Here is an 18,213-nt window from a genome sequence, read left to right as displayed (position 1 = left end):
TGTCCAGTAAATTTTAGATGCTACTTACTAAAGAATGGCAACCCACTCTAGTACTCTTGCCTGGAAAATTCCATGGATGGAGGAGCCTGGTAGGCTACAGTACATGGGGTCGCAAAGAGTCGGACATGACTGAGCAACTTCACTTTCTTTCTTTCTGTAGTTCCTTTTGGAGAAGGAAATGGCAACCCACTCCAGTGTTCTTGCCTGGAGAATCCCATGGACAGAGGGGCCTGGTGGGCTGTGGTCTATGGGGTTGCAGAGTCGGACACGGCTAAGCAGCTAACACGCACACACACACACTTACAAAATACAAAGCTGAAATTAAAAAAAGATCAATGTATCTGTCCCCATGAAACAGGATCTAGAAAGGAGAAATGAAGAGCTTGAAGAACTTTATTTATTAGAAGCATGTTTTCCTGAAGCAGAGAAATTGAAACGAGATGATAGATTCCTTTCCCAGGTAAGACTGATTTTATTTTTTTAGCTAACACTTTTATACCATAAGAGGGAGTTATAGTCCTATATCCATCTTAATAACAGGAAACTTTAAATGTGTCTATAAAAAAGTTAATCTGACAAATCTCTCTCATTTGCTTGTAGCAAATTAAATTCATATAGCTTTTTAGAAATCTATTTGTCAATAAGATCCTTGACTCTTATTGACTCTTATCCTTTGACTCTGATAATTTGGGGAAATTTATATTGAGGAAATTATCCTAAATTAAAATATGAAAAGTTTGACCCTGAGGCCGTTGAGTGTTGTTCAAAACAGTGCAGCTTTGGAAACAATATCAATGGTTAGAAAGGAAAAACTGTAATAATATGGCAAAGATTATAGTATAACTTAAAGCAAAAAAATTGTAATCACAATATGATTGGGCTTCTCTGGTGGTTCAGATGGTAAAGAATTTGCCTGCAATGTGGGAGACCCAGGTTCGATCCCTGGGTCAGGAAGATCCCTTGGAAAAGGAAATGACAACCCACTCCAGTATTTTTGCCTGGAGAATTCCACAGACAGAGGAGCCTGGTGGGCTACAGTCCATGGGGTCGCAAACAGTCATACACAACTGATTAAGTCACACACACACACACACACACACACACACACACACACACACACACAAACAATGCAATTACAAATGTAGAGTTTGCATAGACTACACAATGAATGGAATGACATACTAAAATGACATGGCAATTAGTAATTAGTAATAATTTGAGAAATATAAATTAACCCAAATGTTAAACTTGTGTAAAGACAGGAGCTATGTGATTAGTGAGGAAAGCAAAACAAAATCATCTCATAAACACTGTTTTAAAAGTAAAATGTGACAATAGATATAATTTCTATTTATTTTGAATTATTGAAGCTTGTAAGTTATATTGATGAAGAGATATTTGGGTATTTTAGAGACATCTTCAAGTAACTAAAATCGTAATATGTTTTTCACTTGAATTGGAAAACTAGGTTATAAGAGTTCATATATTGAAAAAGAAGTAATTTAATCTTTGGTTGAATTTTCATCAGTGAGAACTTGCAAGCATTTTTGTTCCGCAGTGGAAACACTACATTCAGTGTGATGGGAGTCCTGATCCTTCAATAGCCCAAGAAATGAATACTTTTATTACCTTGTGGAAAGAGGAAGCCAATGAAACTTTAGAGGAAGTGATTGAGAAGAGTAAACTAGTGCTAAATGTAAGTATTTAAGCATTATTCTGTGATTTTAAATTATGTAAATTATAAATAGCTTGATATTGATTCCAAAAATAGAAATAAATTATTGCATCTGTCAGTTAGTAACACTACTTCTTTCTTGGTTAAGAAGAAAAATATTTGCTCATCTTTTTATTTTATTTTTTATTTTTACCACTCCTCAAAACCTCTCACCACCTTAGGTAAGATTAGCCTAACAATTCTGAAACATTAACTGTGAAAAGTGGAAGTGAAAGTGATGTTGCTCAGTTGTGTTGGACTCTTTTCCACCCCACGGACTGTAGCCTACTACCCTCTTCCATCCATGGGATTTTCCAGGCAAGAGTACTGGAGTGGGTTGTAATTTCCCTTTCCAGGGGATCTTCCTGACCCAGGGATCGAACCCGGGTCTCCCGGGTCCGTAGGCAGACGCTTTACCTCCTGAGCTACCAGGGAAGTCCAAAACTGTAACATTAACTGTAAGTGTATCCAATTCCAGAAAAAAATCTAGTTGCATCCATTTACATAGATAACAAGTGTAAAAGTGTGTGGTTTTATCTTCAGCCAGAATTATCCATTTTCAGTGATTCATTACACATATTTTTTTTAATGTTAACTATAAGCTGAGCACCTCTTTTAAGCACTAAAAGTACACAGATGAATAATAATATCCTACTTTCTATTTCTGCAAATAGGATGGATAGGTTAACCTGAGGCACTACCACTTTACCATGCACTTAAAAATGCCAGGAAAAAAAGTTGTGACATTTAAATCCATTGCCTAGCTCAGAGGAAAGTAAAGGAAAAATCTTGGAGTCCATAAGACAATTCAGAAAAATGGACAAGTGTCAAAGTCATTGGCTTCCCAGAAAGTGTCTATTTGTTACTCTTTTGTGGCTTTGCATTGGTTTAAAGGAGTATCAGGAGGCAAGCCTAAGGTACAAGCAAGGTAGCAAGTATTATCAGAGACCCTTTTATGGCTGGGAGCCTCAGAAAGGTAATGTGGATAATAGATGAAAACCTACACTGCAAAGGGTGATGCTATGCTCTTGATTGGCTCATATTTAGCTTAATGAAGGCAAAACAATAATGTTTCTACCAAGAATTCTTAATAATGAGTGAGTCAGTAGTTAGATTGGAAGAATTTATCAGAATACAGCACAGTGAAGAGATGAAAAATTATTAAGGAGTAGTTAACAGACATGTATGATGGACCAAAAAGGACTAAAGGTATATTGACAAGGAGTACCAGAAGGAGATGTAGAATAAGGAAGAGACAATATTCATTAGGCTGAAAATTTCCCAGAATCCTCAGAAACCCAACAAATCCCAAATTAGGATAAACAGAAAGGAATCCACACTTAGATACACCAATGTAACAATAGAAACTTTGGCTACCTGATACAAAGAGCTGACACATTGGAAAAGACCCTGATGCTAGGAAAGATTAAAGGCAAAAGGAGAAGAGGATGGCAGAGGATGAAATGGTTAGGTAGTTTCACTGACTCAATGGACATGAATTTCAGCAAACTCTGGGAGATAGTGAGGGACTGAGGAGCCTGGCGTGCTGCAGTCCATGGAGTTGCAAAGAGTTGAACGTGACTTAGCAACTGAACAACACAAACAGAAAGAATTCACTCCTCTTGGTCCTTTTAGTCTCTAATGCTTTTTGTTTCATTTCCTTACATGTTACAGTTTTTGTCACTATGGTTTACTTTTCCATGTGCCTATAAAGTGGAATAACTCCAGACTATTAAGGTCATAATATGTTTGCCTAATTTAATCTGGAAAACAAGCTTGTAAGATTCATTTTACACATGAAGAAACAAACAGTGACTTGCTTATGATCCCCTACGAGACCTTAGATGAGCCTTATTCTGACTTTCCAAAGATTCCAAAGAGCCTCCCAGGAGGGGTTTGGATGCTAATAGAGTCCTCACAGAGTGTTCTTTCATATCCTCTCTCCCAGCGAGGCTGCCATGACATGATGCTGGTCCAGGAATCTGCTGCTCTTTAAATAGCAGAGGCAGCAGGAAGTAGTACTAGAGTTCACCAGTGATGAGCTGGATATGACATCTTCCTGTTATGAATGTGGGGTATAGAAGCATAAATAATAACAGTAGAGAAGATGAGAAAAGGATAAGTAAAACAAAATAGGAGACAGACAAGGAGAGTAATCAATAACAGCAGGAAACTAAAGCAAGAAGTCACAAGATGAATGGAAAGAACTGGATACCTGTAATCCCATGGTTGGGCTCCCCAAGTGGCTCAGTGGTAAAGAATCCACCTGCCAACGCAGGAGACTCAAGAGACGTGGGTTCGATCCCTGGGTCAGGAAGATCTCCTGGAGTAGGAAATGGCAACCCACTCCAGTATTCTTGCCTGGAGAATTCCATGGATAGAGGGGCCTAATGGGCTACAGTCCATGGGGTTGCAGAGTAGGATGCAACTGATCTCTGTCCCATGGTTAAACATCAAGTTCCAAATTATCAAATTTATTTGTATGACAAATTCTTATGTAACCCTTACTATGGCAGACATTCTCAGCCTGGTTCAGGTTACTCATGTTGCTGCTGCGAAGTAACTCCAATAACCCTGTGAGGTAGGCACCATCATCCCCATTTTTCAAATGAAGAAAGCAAGACTCAGATGTTAAATAACTTGTCCCAGATCATGCCACTGGTAAGAGGGTGAGGATGAAGCCCAGATTTCTGGCTTGAGCCCACACTACCCAGCACGACTATGCTCTCTCTCTTACATTAGAAATTTTCTATGTATTATCTATGTCAGTGTTCAGAATTAAATTCTACTCTTTTATTGTTTATGTGCTGTACTGCTTTTCAGCTGAGTTTACCCAGTCATTGCTTTCATGCTTCACAGCACATGAAAAGGTCATTCTGATTAGAGTAAAAAATCCTATTCCATTACATGTGATTATTTCCTAAAATAAAGCTGGTGCTGTCTTCTGCAGGAAAAAAAATTAAATTCTGCTACTTATTTGTTGTTCCTTGATCATACTGTGCCTTAATTTTTCCCAACACTGAATATCTCTCTACTTGCTTGTGTGATTTCTGAGAAGTTGGATATAATTCTTAACTTTGTTCTTCTAAAGGTAAGGTGTTTTTTCCCTTGGGCTGCTTTCGAGAATTTTTCTTTATTTTTGATTTTTCGTCCTTTGAAAATAATATGCATAAATAGGTTTCTGGGGCATTTATCTTGCTTGGTATTCTGAGATTCTTCAATCTGTGGCTTGGTGTCTGACATTAGTTTGAGGGAAATTCTCAGCCATTTTTATTTCAAATATTTCTTCTGTTTCTTTCCTTCTTTTCCTTCTGGTATTTCCATTATGTGTGTGCCACATTTATTTTAAGTTGTTCCAAAGTCCTTGGTTATTCTGTTCTGGCTTTTTTCAGTCTTTGTTCTCTTTGCTTTTCGGTTTTCAAGGATTCTATTGATAAATACTCTCAGAGATACCTTCCTCAGCTGTGTCCAGTAGAGGAATAAGCCCATCAAAGGTATTCTTTGTTTCTGTTGAAATGACCTCTAGCATTTCTTTTTGGTTCTTTCTTGGGATTTCCATCTTTCAGTTTTACATCACCCATCTAATTCTTGCATGCTGTCTACTTTATCCATTAGAACCCATAGCACATTAATCACAGGTGTTTTAAGTTCCTGTTCTGATCATTAAATCCTACCATGTCTGTCTGGTTCTACCATGTCTGGTTCTGATGCTTGCTTTATCTTTTCAAATTGTGGTTTTTGCCTTTTGGTATACCTTGTAATTTTTTCTTGATAGCCAGATATGATGTACTGGGTAAAAAGAACTGTTGTAAATAAGCCTTGTGTAATGTGGTGGTGAGGTGGGAAGGAAGAGTTCTATAGTCTTGTGATTAGGTCTCAGTCTTTAAGTAATTCTATGTCTCTGGATAATGAATCCACAAGTATTTTTAACTTTTCCTGTCCTCTCTTAGGTGAGAGGGAATGACTAAGCCTACTGGAGCTGGATTTTTCCTTTCTCCTGGGTGAGTTAGGCTCTGAAAAATCAGAACAGAAATAAAGAAAAAAAGGGAGAAGAATCAAATCAATAAAATTAGAAATCAAAATGAAGAAATAACAACACGGAAATACAAAAGATCAGAAGAGACTACTATGAGCAATTATATGCCAATAAAATGGACAACTTGGAAGAAATGGACAAATTCTTAGAAAAACATAACCTTCCAAAACTGAACCAGGAAGAAATAGAAAATCTTAACAGACCCATCACAAACAAGTAAATTGAAGCTATAATAAAAAATCTTACAACAAACAAAAGCCTGGGACCAGATGGCTTCACAGGTGAATTATACCAAAAATTCAGAGAAGAGCTAACACCTTTTCTACTCAAACTCTTCCAGAAAATTGCAGAGGAAGGCAAACTCCCAAACTCATTCTATGAGGCCACCATCACCCTAATACCAAAACCAGACAAAGATGCCAGAAAAAAAGGTAAACTGCAGACCAATATCACTGATGAACACAGATGCAAAGATCCTCAGCAAAATTCTAGGAAACAGTATCCAACAACATATTAAAAAGATAATACATCATGACCAAGTGGGCTTTTTATCCCAGTGATGCAAGGATTTTTCAATATTCACAAATCAATGAATGTGATACACCACATTAACAAATTGAAAGATAAAAACCATATGATTATCTTAATAGATGCAGAGAAAGTCTTTGACAAAATTTAACACCCATTTATGATCAAAACTCTCCAGAAAGCAGGCATGGAAAGAACATATCTCAACATAATAAAAGCCATATATGACAAACTCACAACAAACATTATCCTCAATGGCAAAAAATTGCAAGAATTTCCTCTAAAATCAGGAACAAGACAAGGGTACCCACTCTCATCACTACTAGTCAACATAGTTTTGGAAGTCCTAGCCACAGAAATCAGAGAAGAAAAACAAATAAAAGGAATCCAGATTGGAAAAGAAGTAAAACTCTGTTTGCAAATGACATGATCCTCTATATAAAGAACCCTAATGATACCACCAGAAAATTATGGGAGCTAATCAATGAATATAGTAAAGTTGCAGGGTATGAAATTAATACACAGAAATCCCTTGCATTCCTGTACACTAACAATGAGAAAACAGAGAAATTAAGGAAACAATCCCATTCACCATTGCAATGAAAAGAATAAAATACTTAGAAATAAATTTACCTAAAGAAACAAAAGACCTATATATAGAAAACTATAAAACACTGATGAAGGAAATCAAAGATGACACAAATAGATGAAGAAATATAATGAGTTCATGGATTGGAAGAATCAGTATAATGAAAATGAGTATACTACCCAAAGCAATCTATAGATTCAGCACAATCCCTATCAAGCTACCAATGGTATTTTTCACAGAACTAAAACAAATAGTTTCAAAATTCATATGGAAACACAAAAAATCTTGAACAACCAAAGCAATCTTGAGAAGGAAGCATGAAACTGGAGGAATCAACCTGCCTGACTTCAGAGTATACTACAAAGCTACAGTCATCAAGACAGTATGATACTGGCACAAAGACAGAAATATAGATCAGTGGGACAAAATAGAAAGCCCAGAGATAAATCCATACCCCTTTGGACACGTTATCTTTGACAAAGGGGGCAAAAATATACAATGGAGAAAAGACAATTTCAAATAACAAGTGATGCTGGGAAAACTGGTCAACCACCTGAAAAAGAATGAAACTAGAACACTTTCTAACACCATACACAAAAGTAAACTCAAAATGGGTTAAAGGTCTACATGTAAGACCAAAACCATAAAACTCTTAGAGGAAAACATAGGCAGAACACTCTGACATAAATCACAGCAAGATCCTCTATGATCTACCTCCCAGAGGAATGGAAATGAAAACAAAAATAAACAAATGAGACCTAATTAAACTTAAAAGCTCTTGCACAATGGAGGAAACTATAAGCAAGGTGAAAAAGCAGCCCTCAGAATGAGAGAAAATAATAACAAATGAAGCAACTGACAAAGAATGAATCTCCAAAATATATAAGCAACTCATGCAGCTCAATACCAGGAAAATAAACGACCCAATCAAAAAATGGGCCAAAGAACTAAACAGACATTTCTCCAAAGAAGACATACAGATTGCTAACAAACACTTGCAAAGATGCTCAACATCACTCATTATCAGAGAAACGAAAATCAAAACCACAATGAGGTACCATCTCATGCCGGTCAGAATGGCTACCATCAAAAAGTCTACAAATGATAAATGCTGGAGAGGATGTGGAGAAAAGAACACATTTGAGTCAGTTCTTATGAGGTGGATGAAACTGGATCCTATTACACAGAGTGAAGTAAGCCAGAAAGAGAAACACCAATACAGTACATTAATGCATATATGTGGAATTTAGAAAGACAGTAACAATGACCCTATATGCAAGACCCCAAAAGAGACACAGAAGTAAAGAATAGATTCTTGAACTATGTGGGAGAAGGCAAGAGTGGGACAATATGAGAGAATAGCATTGAAACATGTATATTACCACATGTAAAAATAGATGACCAGTGTAAATTCAATGCATGAAGCAGGGTACCCAAAGCTGGTGCTCTGGGACAACCCAGAGGGATGGGCTGGGGAGGGAGGTGAGAGGGGGTTTCAGGATGGTGGGACACATGTGCACCCATGGCTGATTCATGTCAGTGTATGGCAAAAACCACCACAATATTGTAAAGTAATTAGCCTCCAATTAAATAAATTAATTGAAAAAAAATTCCAGCAGGTCAGGCTTGTTGTTAATTTTCCCTGAGATCAAGCCTTGTTAAGAAGAACAGAGTGCTCTTGTGTATTTCAAAATGCTTCCTTTCCCCCTCCTCCTGCTTTCTGCTCTATAAAGAAGTTGTTGGTGTTTTTAGTCTGTTCACCCTTTCACTTGATAGGATGGAGTGGCGTCTTCTAAGCTCCTCACTGGTGGAACTAGGTTGCTTCAGTTTCCTGATCTACAAAATAGGCACAATGAACAGTATCTACCCATAGACTTACGATGAGAATTAAATGGATTAAAACATATGAAGCATTTGGAACACAGGTCTTGGCACGTAGTAAGCATTCAGTAGATATTAGTGATTCTCCTCTTCCATTTCTGCTCACTCTTCTCCTAGTTGTTACCATACTGGTATTGTTTTTGTTGTTCCACAGTCCTGGGCGATGAGCCTCCTCTATCAGCTTGCTAAGGACAGCTCATTACACATAGTTGAGGATTCTTATAGTGGAGTTTGGGGAGGAAATATTTTATTTTCCCATGACCTTTTCTAATAGAATACATACCAGAAACTATTTTTATATGTTTTACTGGTGATATCTTCCTCAATTCAAAAATGGTAAAAACATCCCATGTTTCAGTTTTTCCTTTGTTTATCAGAAGATTACTTTTATGGTAAATTTTTGCTTTATATTTTTACTTTTACTTTATAGTTAATTGAGAAATTGAAGTTAATTTTATTGGAAACTCCACCATATGATTTGCAAAGGAAAAATATAATCCAGTACCAAGGATCAATTCTAGAACTGCAGGAGCTCCTTCATCTTAAGTTTAACAGAGCCACAGAAATACTTCTCAGAGTAAGTGTGATGTTTTGCTTTATATGTTATTAATATCTTTTCTAAGTGTTAATATTTTATGTAATTTTTAAAATCCAATATCATTTTTTTGAAGATTTAAAAGGCTAAGGAAAAGTCAATAATTTAAGGCACAATGTATTTATCAACTGCGAATATTTTACTTTTAAAGAAATAAAACATTATCAATATAGCTAAATTCTAGATATTTTCTCTTACAGTTGCTTAAGTTTACTAGGACCATTATGAAAATAAATTCACAAAACCTTGTATGTTAGATATTCACTCTAGATGAATCAGTTGACACAAGATTAAAATTATTGGTAGTCACTCTATTTTTCCCAAATATCTTAGCACTAATGGTAATGTTCAACTAATTATAGAGCCATTATTATTATATCTATGAAAGTTAATAATAATTCCATAGTATATTCTAATATCCAGTCCATATTTGAATTTTCCCTAATATTCCGTGAATATCTCCTATAGTTTTTGTTTGGCTTTGTTTTTTAAATCAGAAAACAGTATAAGATCATACCTTGCTTTTGGCTGTTTTGTGTCTTGGTTTCTTTTTTCTTCTGGTCTAGAACACAGTAACCTTTATAGACTTGGTAGAATGTGTTCTAATTACAAAAAGAACTGCAAAGAAGCTTATTATTGTTAAGTTATTCTTAGCAGTTATAGTCACATTAAAATTTTGCAAGTAAATCAAAACCACAATGAGGTACCATTACAGGCCAGTCAGGATGGCTGCTATCCAAAAGTCTACAAGCAATAAGTGCTGGAGAGTGTGTAGAGAAAAGGGAACCCTCTTACACTGTTGGTGGGAATGCAAACTAGTACAGCCGCTATGGAGAACAGTGTGGAGATTCTTAAAAAGCTGGAAATAGAACTGCCATATGACCCAGCAATCCCACTTCTGGGCATACACACCGAGGAAACCAGATCTGAAAGAGACACGTACACCCCAATGTTCATCGCAGCACTGTTTATCATAGCCAGGACCTGGAAGCAACCTAGATGCCCATCAGCAGACGAATGGATGAGGAAGCTGTGGTACATATACACCATGGAATATTACTCAGCCATTAAAAAGAATTCATTTGAATCCATTCTAATGAGATGGATGAAACTGGAGCCCATTATACAGAATGAAGTAAGCCAGAAAGATAAAGACCAATACAGTATACTAACACATATATATGGAATTTAGAAAGATGGTAATGATAACCCTATATGCAAAACAGAAAAAGAGACTCAGATGTATAGAACAGACTTGTGGACTCTGGGAGAAGGCAAGGGTGGGATGTTTCAAGAGAACAGCATCGAAACATGTATATTATCTAGGGTGGAACAGATCACCAGCCCAGGCTGGGTGCATGAGACAAGTGCTCAGGCCTGGTGCACTGGGAAGACCCAGAGGGATCGGGTGGAGAGGGAGGTGGGAGGGGGGACCGGGATGGGGAATACATGTAAATCCATGGCTAATTCATTTCAATGTATGACAAAAACCACTGCAATGATGTAAAGTAATTAGCCTCCAACTAATAAACATAAATGGAAAAAAAAATTTTTTAAAAAATAAAATTTTGCAAGTATTTTATTTATATTGCAAGAAAAAAAGCCAGTAAGGAAATGTATTATAATTATTAGTGATCAAGATTTTTATTTTAAGAGAAAAAAAGGTATGTTATATAGAAGAGAAGATTAGAAAAAACACTATAATGTTAAATTTGTAATGGAAATATCAGTATGAACCAGATTTCTCTTTATTCCATGAAAAGGAATAAGTTCTAATTGGGGTAAATAGCTGATTCAAGCTTGGGGCAGGGAATTTGAAAGATGAGATTGTTATTGCAGGATGAGTTTTTGCATTATCTTGTGCTAGAAAGTAAAGGCTCAAAGACTGATGGAGTCATAGGTAGAGGGACAAGACTAGCTTAAAAAAGCTCCCAATGGTCAAGTTGGGGATAATTTGGATATCAGAAAGAACAATGACTATGATTTATTAAAGCACATTGATTAAAATAAAAATTCATGAGTCTACACTGATACCCCAGAAAGGAAGAGGGTAAGTGAGGGGTGTAGAGAGAACAGTTCTTTATACAATACCATCTGATGAATGTGGAAGGAATGGTCAGTAAGATAATCACCATTTTTCAATCCCCAGTGTAATAACTGATAGATAATTAACCACTACCTCAGTAATTAGGTGAAAAGTTTAGGAGCATGTCATTTTCATAATGCCAAAGTATTTGACTACAGATTACTTACTGACTAGGATAAATGTACTTTGCAATGGGAGGATATGGGTAGTCACCACCTGAACTCAGTGATCAAGTCCACATTGTTAACAGTAGGACATCATATGCCTCCTGATAGGATGCAGTGTAAAGAACACAACTTCCCATAAGGTGCCTTCTTGCAGAAAATCATGCGTCTAGTCTGATTAAACCTACCTTGACCTAACTTACAGTGTACAAAAAATAAAGGAGATAGAGGAGTAAGTTAAAGTGTGAGGGAACAGCTGGATAACTTCATGCAATGTGGAACAGTTCTACAACAGTTTTGTTATTTATGCCACACTGAGTGACTTGTGGGATCTTAGTTCTCCCACCAGGGATCGAACCTGTGCCCCTCTTCAGTGAAGTCCTAACCACTGCCAGGGGAAGTCACAGAACAATTACTTTGAAAACAAATAGCAATAAATTCAATTCCCAGAACTTTTAAGTTTTTACATTATAGGAGCTGAATACCTATTGGCTTATTTAAGTCCTTTAAAAGAACTAATGTCTTAAGCAAGAGGTATGAATCTATTTTAGTCTTTATTATATAATTCTAAAGAATATCCTTAAATGGTATGTTGATTATCGAGTATTAGACTAGTAAATCAGAACTCATAGGGATATTTTATTTTGTAAACTTGGTGTGTTCAGGAATAGGCTAACTTTTGCAGTAGCATAAGGTAAGGATAAGATTAGGATATATAGTTAAAATGAGAAGTCATGATAATGTTAAAATTGAAAAGGGTAATCTAAAAGCAATCTACAAGAGCTACCTGGGAATATAGGAGCAACTACCATCCTTAGACAGCTTAAGAGAAATGGAGCAGAAAAGGGGGAACACATTTAAGTGAGTAAATACATTTGTATCATTTAGAGAATTATTTAAAACAATTCTGTTATTTTTATTGAACCTTATTTTTACCCAAATTACTTTTTTAAGTATTGAAGGGAATCCAACACCTAACTGATGAAATAACTTACCTAAATTGCATAATTTATGAGGCCTCTAATCTTAATAATGTTTTCTTTTTTTCTTACAGCAAGCTAGTACTTTAGCAGATCTGGACAGTGGAAATATGGAAAAAGTCATTCAAGATGAAAATGTTACTCTCTATATATGGGCAAACCTCAAGAAGAATCCAAGGTATTGCCATGGGTGATGCTGTAGGTCTGAAGACATTAGAGTCACATGACCAAGCAGATGCCTGTTGCATTTCAGCATGGTATACTTATAAAAACCCATCTTAGGAAGTCAGCCAGTTAGGGTTTAATTCTGAGACCTGTTGTTTATCTTAGCCAAGTTACTTAGCCTTATAAGGTCTCAGTATATCAACAATGAAATTATTTTTATCACTTAATAGGATTAAATGTTAATACATGTAAAGGTCATACATAACAGGATGTCTAGTATAAATATACACTGACTAGATATCGGGGTCTTCCTCTTTTTGTCACTCACTCAGCCTCCCTCCCCACCAAAAAATAGAAGCTATAGGTGCTTCCTACAGGACAGTCTGAAGCTTTTAAAAAATTTATTTTGTGTGCACTGTGAAAGTAGCATCAACATACATACACTTTCAGGTGTAAGATGGATAGCTGGTGAGAAGTTGCTGTGTGGCAACAGGGAGCCCAGTCTGGTGCTCTGGGATGGCCTAGAGGGATGGGATAGGGGAAGGGGAGATAGGCTAGGGAGGGAGAGTGAAAGTGAAAGTCGCTTGGTTGTATCTGACTCTTTGTGACTCCATGGAGTATACAGTGCGTGGAATTCTCCAGGCCAGAATACTGGAGTGGGTAGCCTTTCCCTTCTCCAGGGGAATCTTCCTAACCCAAGGATCAGACCCAGGTCTCCTGCATTGCAGGCAGATTCTTTACCAGCTGAGCCACAAGGAAGTGGGTATGTATGTATAATTATGGCTGATTTGTGTTATATGGCAGAAGCCAACACAACATTGTAAAAATTTAAAAATATATATTTAAATTAAAAAAATAATACTGTCAAAAATAACTTCATTTTTATTACTTTTTAGATATTTAAATGATGTTTTCAACAAAGTAGTATCATTCTGAGGAATAATAGAGATAATGACAAATTCATAATCCCTTGGCTGCTGTTTTACTCAAATGTTTCAAAATAATTGAGTTAATATGGCACAGTGAGTTTTAGAGAAGAATTATCAGAATAAAAGTTAGGAGGTCTCGGTTTCTATTCCCAGCTCTAAAAAGACTAGTCATAACAACAATGGGGAAAATTGGACTTTATTTTTGATATTTAGTAAAAGGCAGGAACAAAATATTTTCCAAGTTCTATTTGCTACAAAATACTCTGTGGTTTAAATTTTAATTAAATTTTTTATTCATTTATTTTTGGTCACACTGTGCGGCTTGCAGAATCTTATTTCCCCAACCAGGGACTGAACCCACACCCATGGCAGTGAAAGCGTGGCGTCCTAACCAGTGGACCGCCCTCTGGTGGAGAATAATCTGTATAATTTTAAAAGAATAAAAGTAAAACGAACAGCTCTGTATTAACTACCCAGGTTTTAAAAAGAGAAATAGATGGTGTTCTTTTACTAAGATAAGGAACAGCGGTGGCAGAACAACTTTTGTTTTACTTTGATGGTGATGAAGAGGGGCAGAGGGTGATTGGGATGGTGAGTTCAGTGTGGGACTTGTTGAGTTTGAAGTTCCCTATGAGACCTCAAAGTGTAACTGTCTAAAGGCATTGAGAGAAATGTGAGCTGGAAACACACTTGGAGACATTATTAGCATTGTTGTTGTTTAGTTGCCAAGTTGTGTCCAACTCTTTTGTGACCCCATGGACTGTAGCCTGCCAGGCTCCTCTGTCCATGGGGTTTCCCAGGCAAGATTACTGGAATGAGTTTCCATTTCCTTCTCCAGGGGATCTTCCTGACTCAGGGATCAAAGCTGCATCTCCTGCACTGGCAGACAGATTCTTTACCACTGAGACACCAGGGAAGCCCAAGTTTTGGAGACATGTTTGGGGAACTCATTAGCATACAGATCAGTAGTTCTTAACTTTTTAGAAATCAACTCTTATGAACTTTATTACATATGCACACACATATGTAAGGAAGTTTCTTTTAACCTTTTATAGTTCATTCAGGGATGCTTCTCCCCCTAGGAAACATAGAGCTCATTGAAGTCATAGAAATAATAATATCCAGGGAGAATATGTAGAAGGAGATGAAAGGAGGACTCAGGCTGTTTGAGGGCTGAGTGACATCAGCGTTTAAGGGATGGTTAGGAAGCTCAGTTCAGTTCAGTCGCTCAGTCGTGGTTAGGAAGGAGGCTGTACAAAGGAACCAGAGAAGGAGCTCCCAGAGATGGAGGAGAAGAGTATGGAGCCATGGATCCCAAGAGACACATCAGCAACCTGGTCTAAATGCTGCAAAGAAAGCAAGTTAAGGGTATTCACAAGTACTCAAAACTCTGGTGAAATTAAAGAGGAAATAATGTTTAGGTATAAATTCACAGCAGACATAGAACTTCCTAGAGCCTCATCTTTTTTTGTTAAATTAATTAACAGGCACAGAAGTATCAGATTCTCCGAGACCCAAACTGGATTTGAAATCCCAAGGATGTTAGCAACATCTGACATTGCTTTGCGACTCCTGCACACTCACTACGATCATGTCACACCCCTGAGCCCCGTCCTAACACCGTCACAAGAACACGTTTCCTTAGTAACTGACTTTGTCAAGGAAGAAGTTAAGAGTGTGCAAACAGCAGTCAGCAAAGATCTCCAAGAAGAGAATAAACAACAAGAAAATGAGTCTAACTCAGTCCATGAGGAAGAAACAAAAGCTGAGGAACAAGGTGATGTCGAAGAACAAACGGTAGGGCACTTTAAATGTGCATTTGTTTTTCATGTAATTGGTGTTATTAGATTCTCTTGATGCATTCTTAAGATTTTTTCCTAAACAGCTAGAAACTGAAAGCCACTTTCTAACCAATGGCTCAGTTTTGAATGTGTTTTTTTCCCTTGCCTTCTATATTCATAGTCACTATTTATAGTTGCGCTTGTTGCTTCCACATCCTGAAGTTGAGCACACAAATTGCTCGTTTTTATTTTAGGTTCATTCCCAAAAAGCTTTGAGGCAATGTTAATTTGTGGGTATTTATTATATTTCAAATTCACTTAAGGGAACTTGTGATAAACACTTTCACAAAACTGAAGGATTAGTTACTTCTTCAGGTTGTGGTTTTATAAAAAAGTAAAAACTAATTTTTTAAAACTGTTGTCCTTTTAAAAATTGACATCTTTAGATATAATAATACGTTAAGTGACATGTGCTCACTCACTCATTCATGTCTGACTCTTTGTGGCCCCATGGACTGTAGCTGGCCAGTCTTCTCTGCCATGGATTTCCCAGGCAAGAATACTGGAGTGGGTAGCCATTTCCTACTCCAGAGGAACTTCCTGACCCACGGATAGAACCCGAGTCTCCCCTGTCTCCTGCATTGGCTGGTGGATTCCTTACCACTAGTGCTACCTGGAAAGCCCAATAATATGTTATAATAATCATATTTTGGTAGTTGGTTTCTGCTCTCTTTGTTCTGTTTCCAGGAGTTTCAAGCCACTTACCTATTATGGTAAAATAAATTGTCTCTTTAGCATTTAATAGAACTTTCTCAGAACTGAGCAGCTTTTTGTTTGGCCGTGGACAATTTGATTTTAGGAAGGACCAGGTTGTCCTGTAAGTGCTTAAAATGTTGTATTGGCTTATTGGTTTGTTTTCTTTAAACACAGGTAGGGTTAAGAATTAAGTTGAATACAAATTAGAAATCAGAATAAGTATTATTAGGTATTCTAAGAACACATTTAATTGAAAAATGCCATTTGACTACACCAGAATAAAAAATTGTAATGATTCTACAGCAATGTAAAATATGGATATAAGACACAATGGTCAGTACAAAGAATAGTATTCAGAATATGAAAACAATGACGAAAAAAATCAAAAAGGCATAAAAGGAGGAGAATCCAGAAACCTATATATAACTGATACTTCAGAAAGGTTGGAAATAAGTGATTTGTCCTTCTTTAAAAGTTGTCACTCTTAAAGAAATGTTTTTTGAGCAATCTGGTAGCTTTTAAAACTAAAGAAAATAATCATTTTTCCTCTCAGATAGCATGGTAGCTTTACTAGAGTTCAACAATATTTCCAGTTTTCTTCCCTTTCCTGGATATGTGGGAAGATTATATTCTTCTCCCCCTTAAAATTAGGGGTGACCATGTGACTTGCTTTAGTTAAGAAGACATGAATGGATGTAACACACTGATTTCTAAGGGGGAAAAAATAAAGAAAGAGTAAATGGGCCCTGAATGTCACATTATTTAAGTATGCAGTAAGAAACAAAATGAAGACCTGTACACTTAAAATAAGATTTAGCAAGATTTGTGATTGAAAATTCATGAAAACAACAAATAAAAGGGTATCAAAATTGTTTATATGAAAAGATGTTATCTAAAAATGTTTGACCTTGATCTGATAAAAATATTGAATAACTTCTGCTCCTCAAATTCCTTGATCTTATTTTATGAAAAACTCATCAACAGTTTACCCCCCAAATTTCATATTATTAATTTAAAGTTGTGAAATAATTTAGAAAAGATATAATTTGAAATATTATTTGAATTTAGATGGCTTTAGCAGTTCTTCCTATGCATGTATGTCTCAGTTGAAGCACCTCATATAAGTGATGACTTATTATAGTTCTATGTCTAAAACTACTTAAAATAGTTTCACATTAAAGATATCAGCACATGAATTCACTGTAATACCAAATAGTGCAGTTTTCTATTTTTCTCAAAATCTTTCGTCTATTAGAGTAAGAAGTCATTTCCTTTACTCTCAGTCACTGAGCTCCAAGTTACCAAACTAAGTTTTCCTCCATTAACAGGCCCTTTCCAATGTGTTTAACTACACATTTTTTTTTTCTGTTATTCTTTAATGTTTCATTGAAACTCTTCATGGCAAATAGATGGGGAAACAATGGAAACAGTGGCTGACTTTATTTTTCTGGGCTCCAAAATCACTGCAGATGGTGCTTACAGCCATGAAATTAAAAGACACTAACTCCTTGGAAAGAAAGTTATGACCAACCTAGACAGCATATTCGAAAGTGGAGACGTTACTTTGTCAACAAAGGTCTGTCTAGTCAAGGCTATGGTTTTTCCAGTAGTCATGTATGGATGTGAGAGTTGGACTACAGAGAAAGCTGAGCACCGAAGAATTGATGCTTTTGAACTGTGGTGTTGGAGAAGACTCTTGAGAGTCCCTTGGACTGCAAGGAGATCCAACCAGTCTATCCTAAAGGAGATCAGTCCTGGGTGTTCATTGGAAGGACTGATGTTGAAGCTGAAACTACAATACTTTGGCCACCTGATGCAAAGAGCTGACTCATTTGAAAAGACCCTGATGCTGGGAAGGATTGATGGCAGGAGGAGAAGGGGATGTCAGAGGATGAGATGGTTGGATAGCATCACCGACTCAATGGACATGAGTTTGGGTGAACTCCGGGAGTTGGTGATGGACAGGGAGGCCTGGCATGCTGCAGTTCATGGGGTCACAAAGAGTCGGA

The 18,213-nt window shown here is 36.7% G+C and overlaps 1 protein-coding gene across 7 annotated transcripts in view; it reads left to right on the top strand.

Annotated features, from left to right (window-relative positions):
* The window catches only part of DNAI7 (dynein axonemal intermediate chain 7), an 82,196-nt gene that overhangs the window by 20,527 nt on the left and 43,456 nt on the right, over positions 1-18,213 (top strand). For 6 of the 7 annotated variants that reach the window (XM_070453791.1, XM_070453789.1, XM_070453790.1 and 3 more), the window contains 5 exons: positions 359-460; positions 1,559-1,696; positions 9,179-9,325; positions 12,648-12,751; positions 15,155-15,464. In XM_070453791.1, coding sequence (XP_070309892.1) covers positions 359-460; positions 1,559-1,696; positions 9,179-9,325; positions 12,648-12,751; positions 15,155-15,464 — 801 coding nt within the window. The remainder of the gene's footprint in view (positions 1-358; positions 461-1,558; positions 1,697-9,178; positions 9,326-12,647; positions 12,752-15,154; positions 15,465-18,213) is intronic. The other variant, XM_070453792.1, reaches the window with a different exon arrangement.

Source organism: Odocoileus virginianus, chromosome 23 (genome assembly GCF_023699985.2).
Source record: "Odocoileus virginianus isolate 20LAN1187 ecotype Illinois chromosome 23, Ovbor_1.2, whole genome shotgun sequence".
In the NCBI taxonomy this organism is placed as follows: domain Eukaryota; kingdom Metazoa; phylum Chordata; class Mammalia; order Artiodactyla; family Cervidae; genus Odocoileus; species Odocoileus virginianus.
Note: the sequence above shows the minus strand (reverse complement) of the source record. Positions and strands in the feature narration are given on the sequence as shown.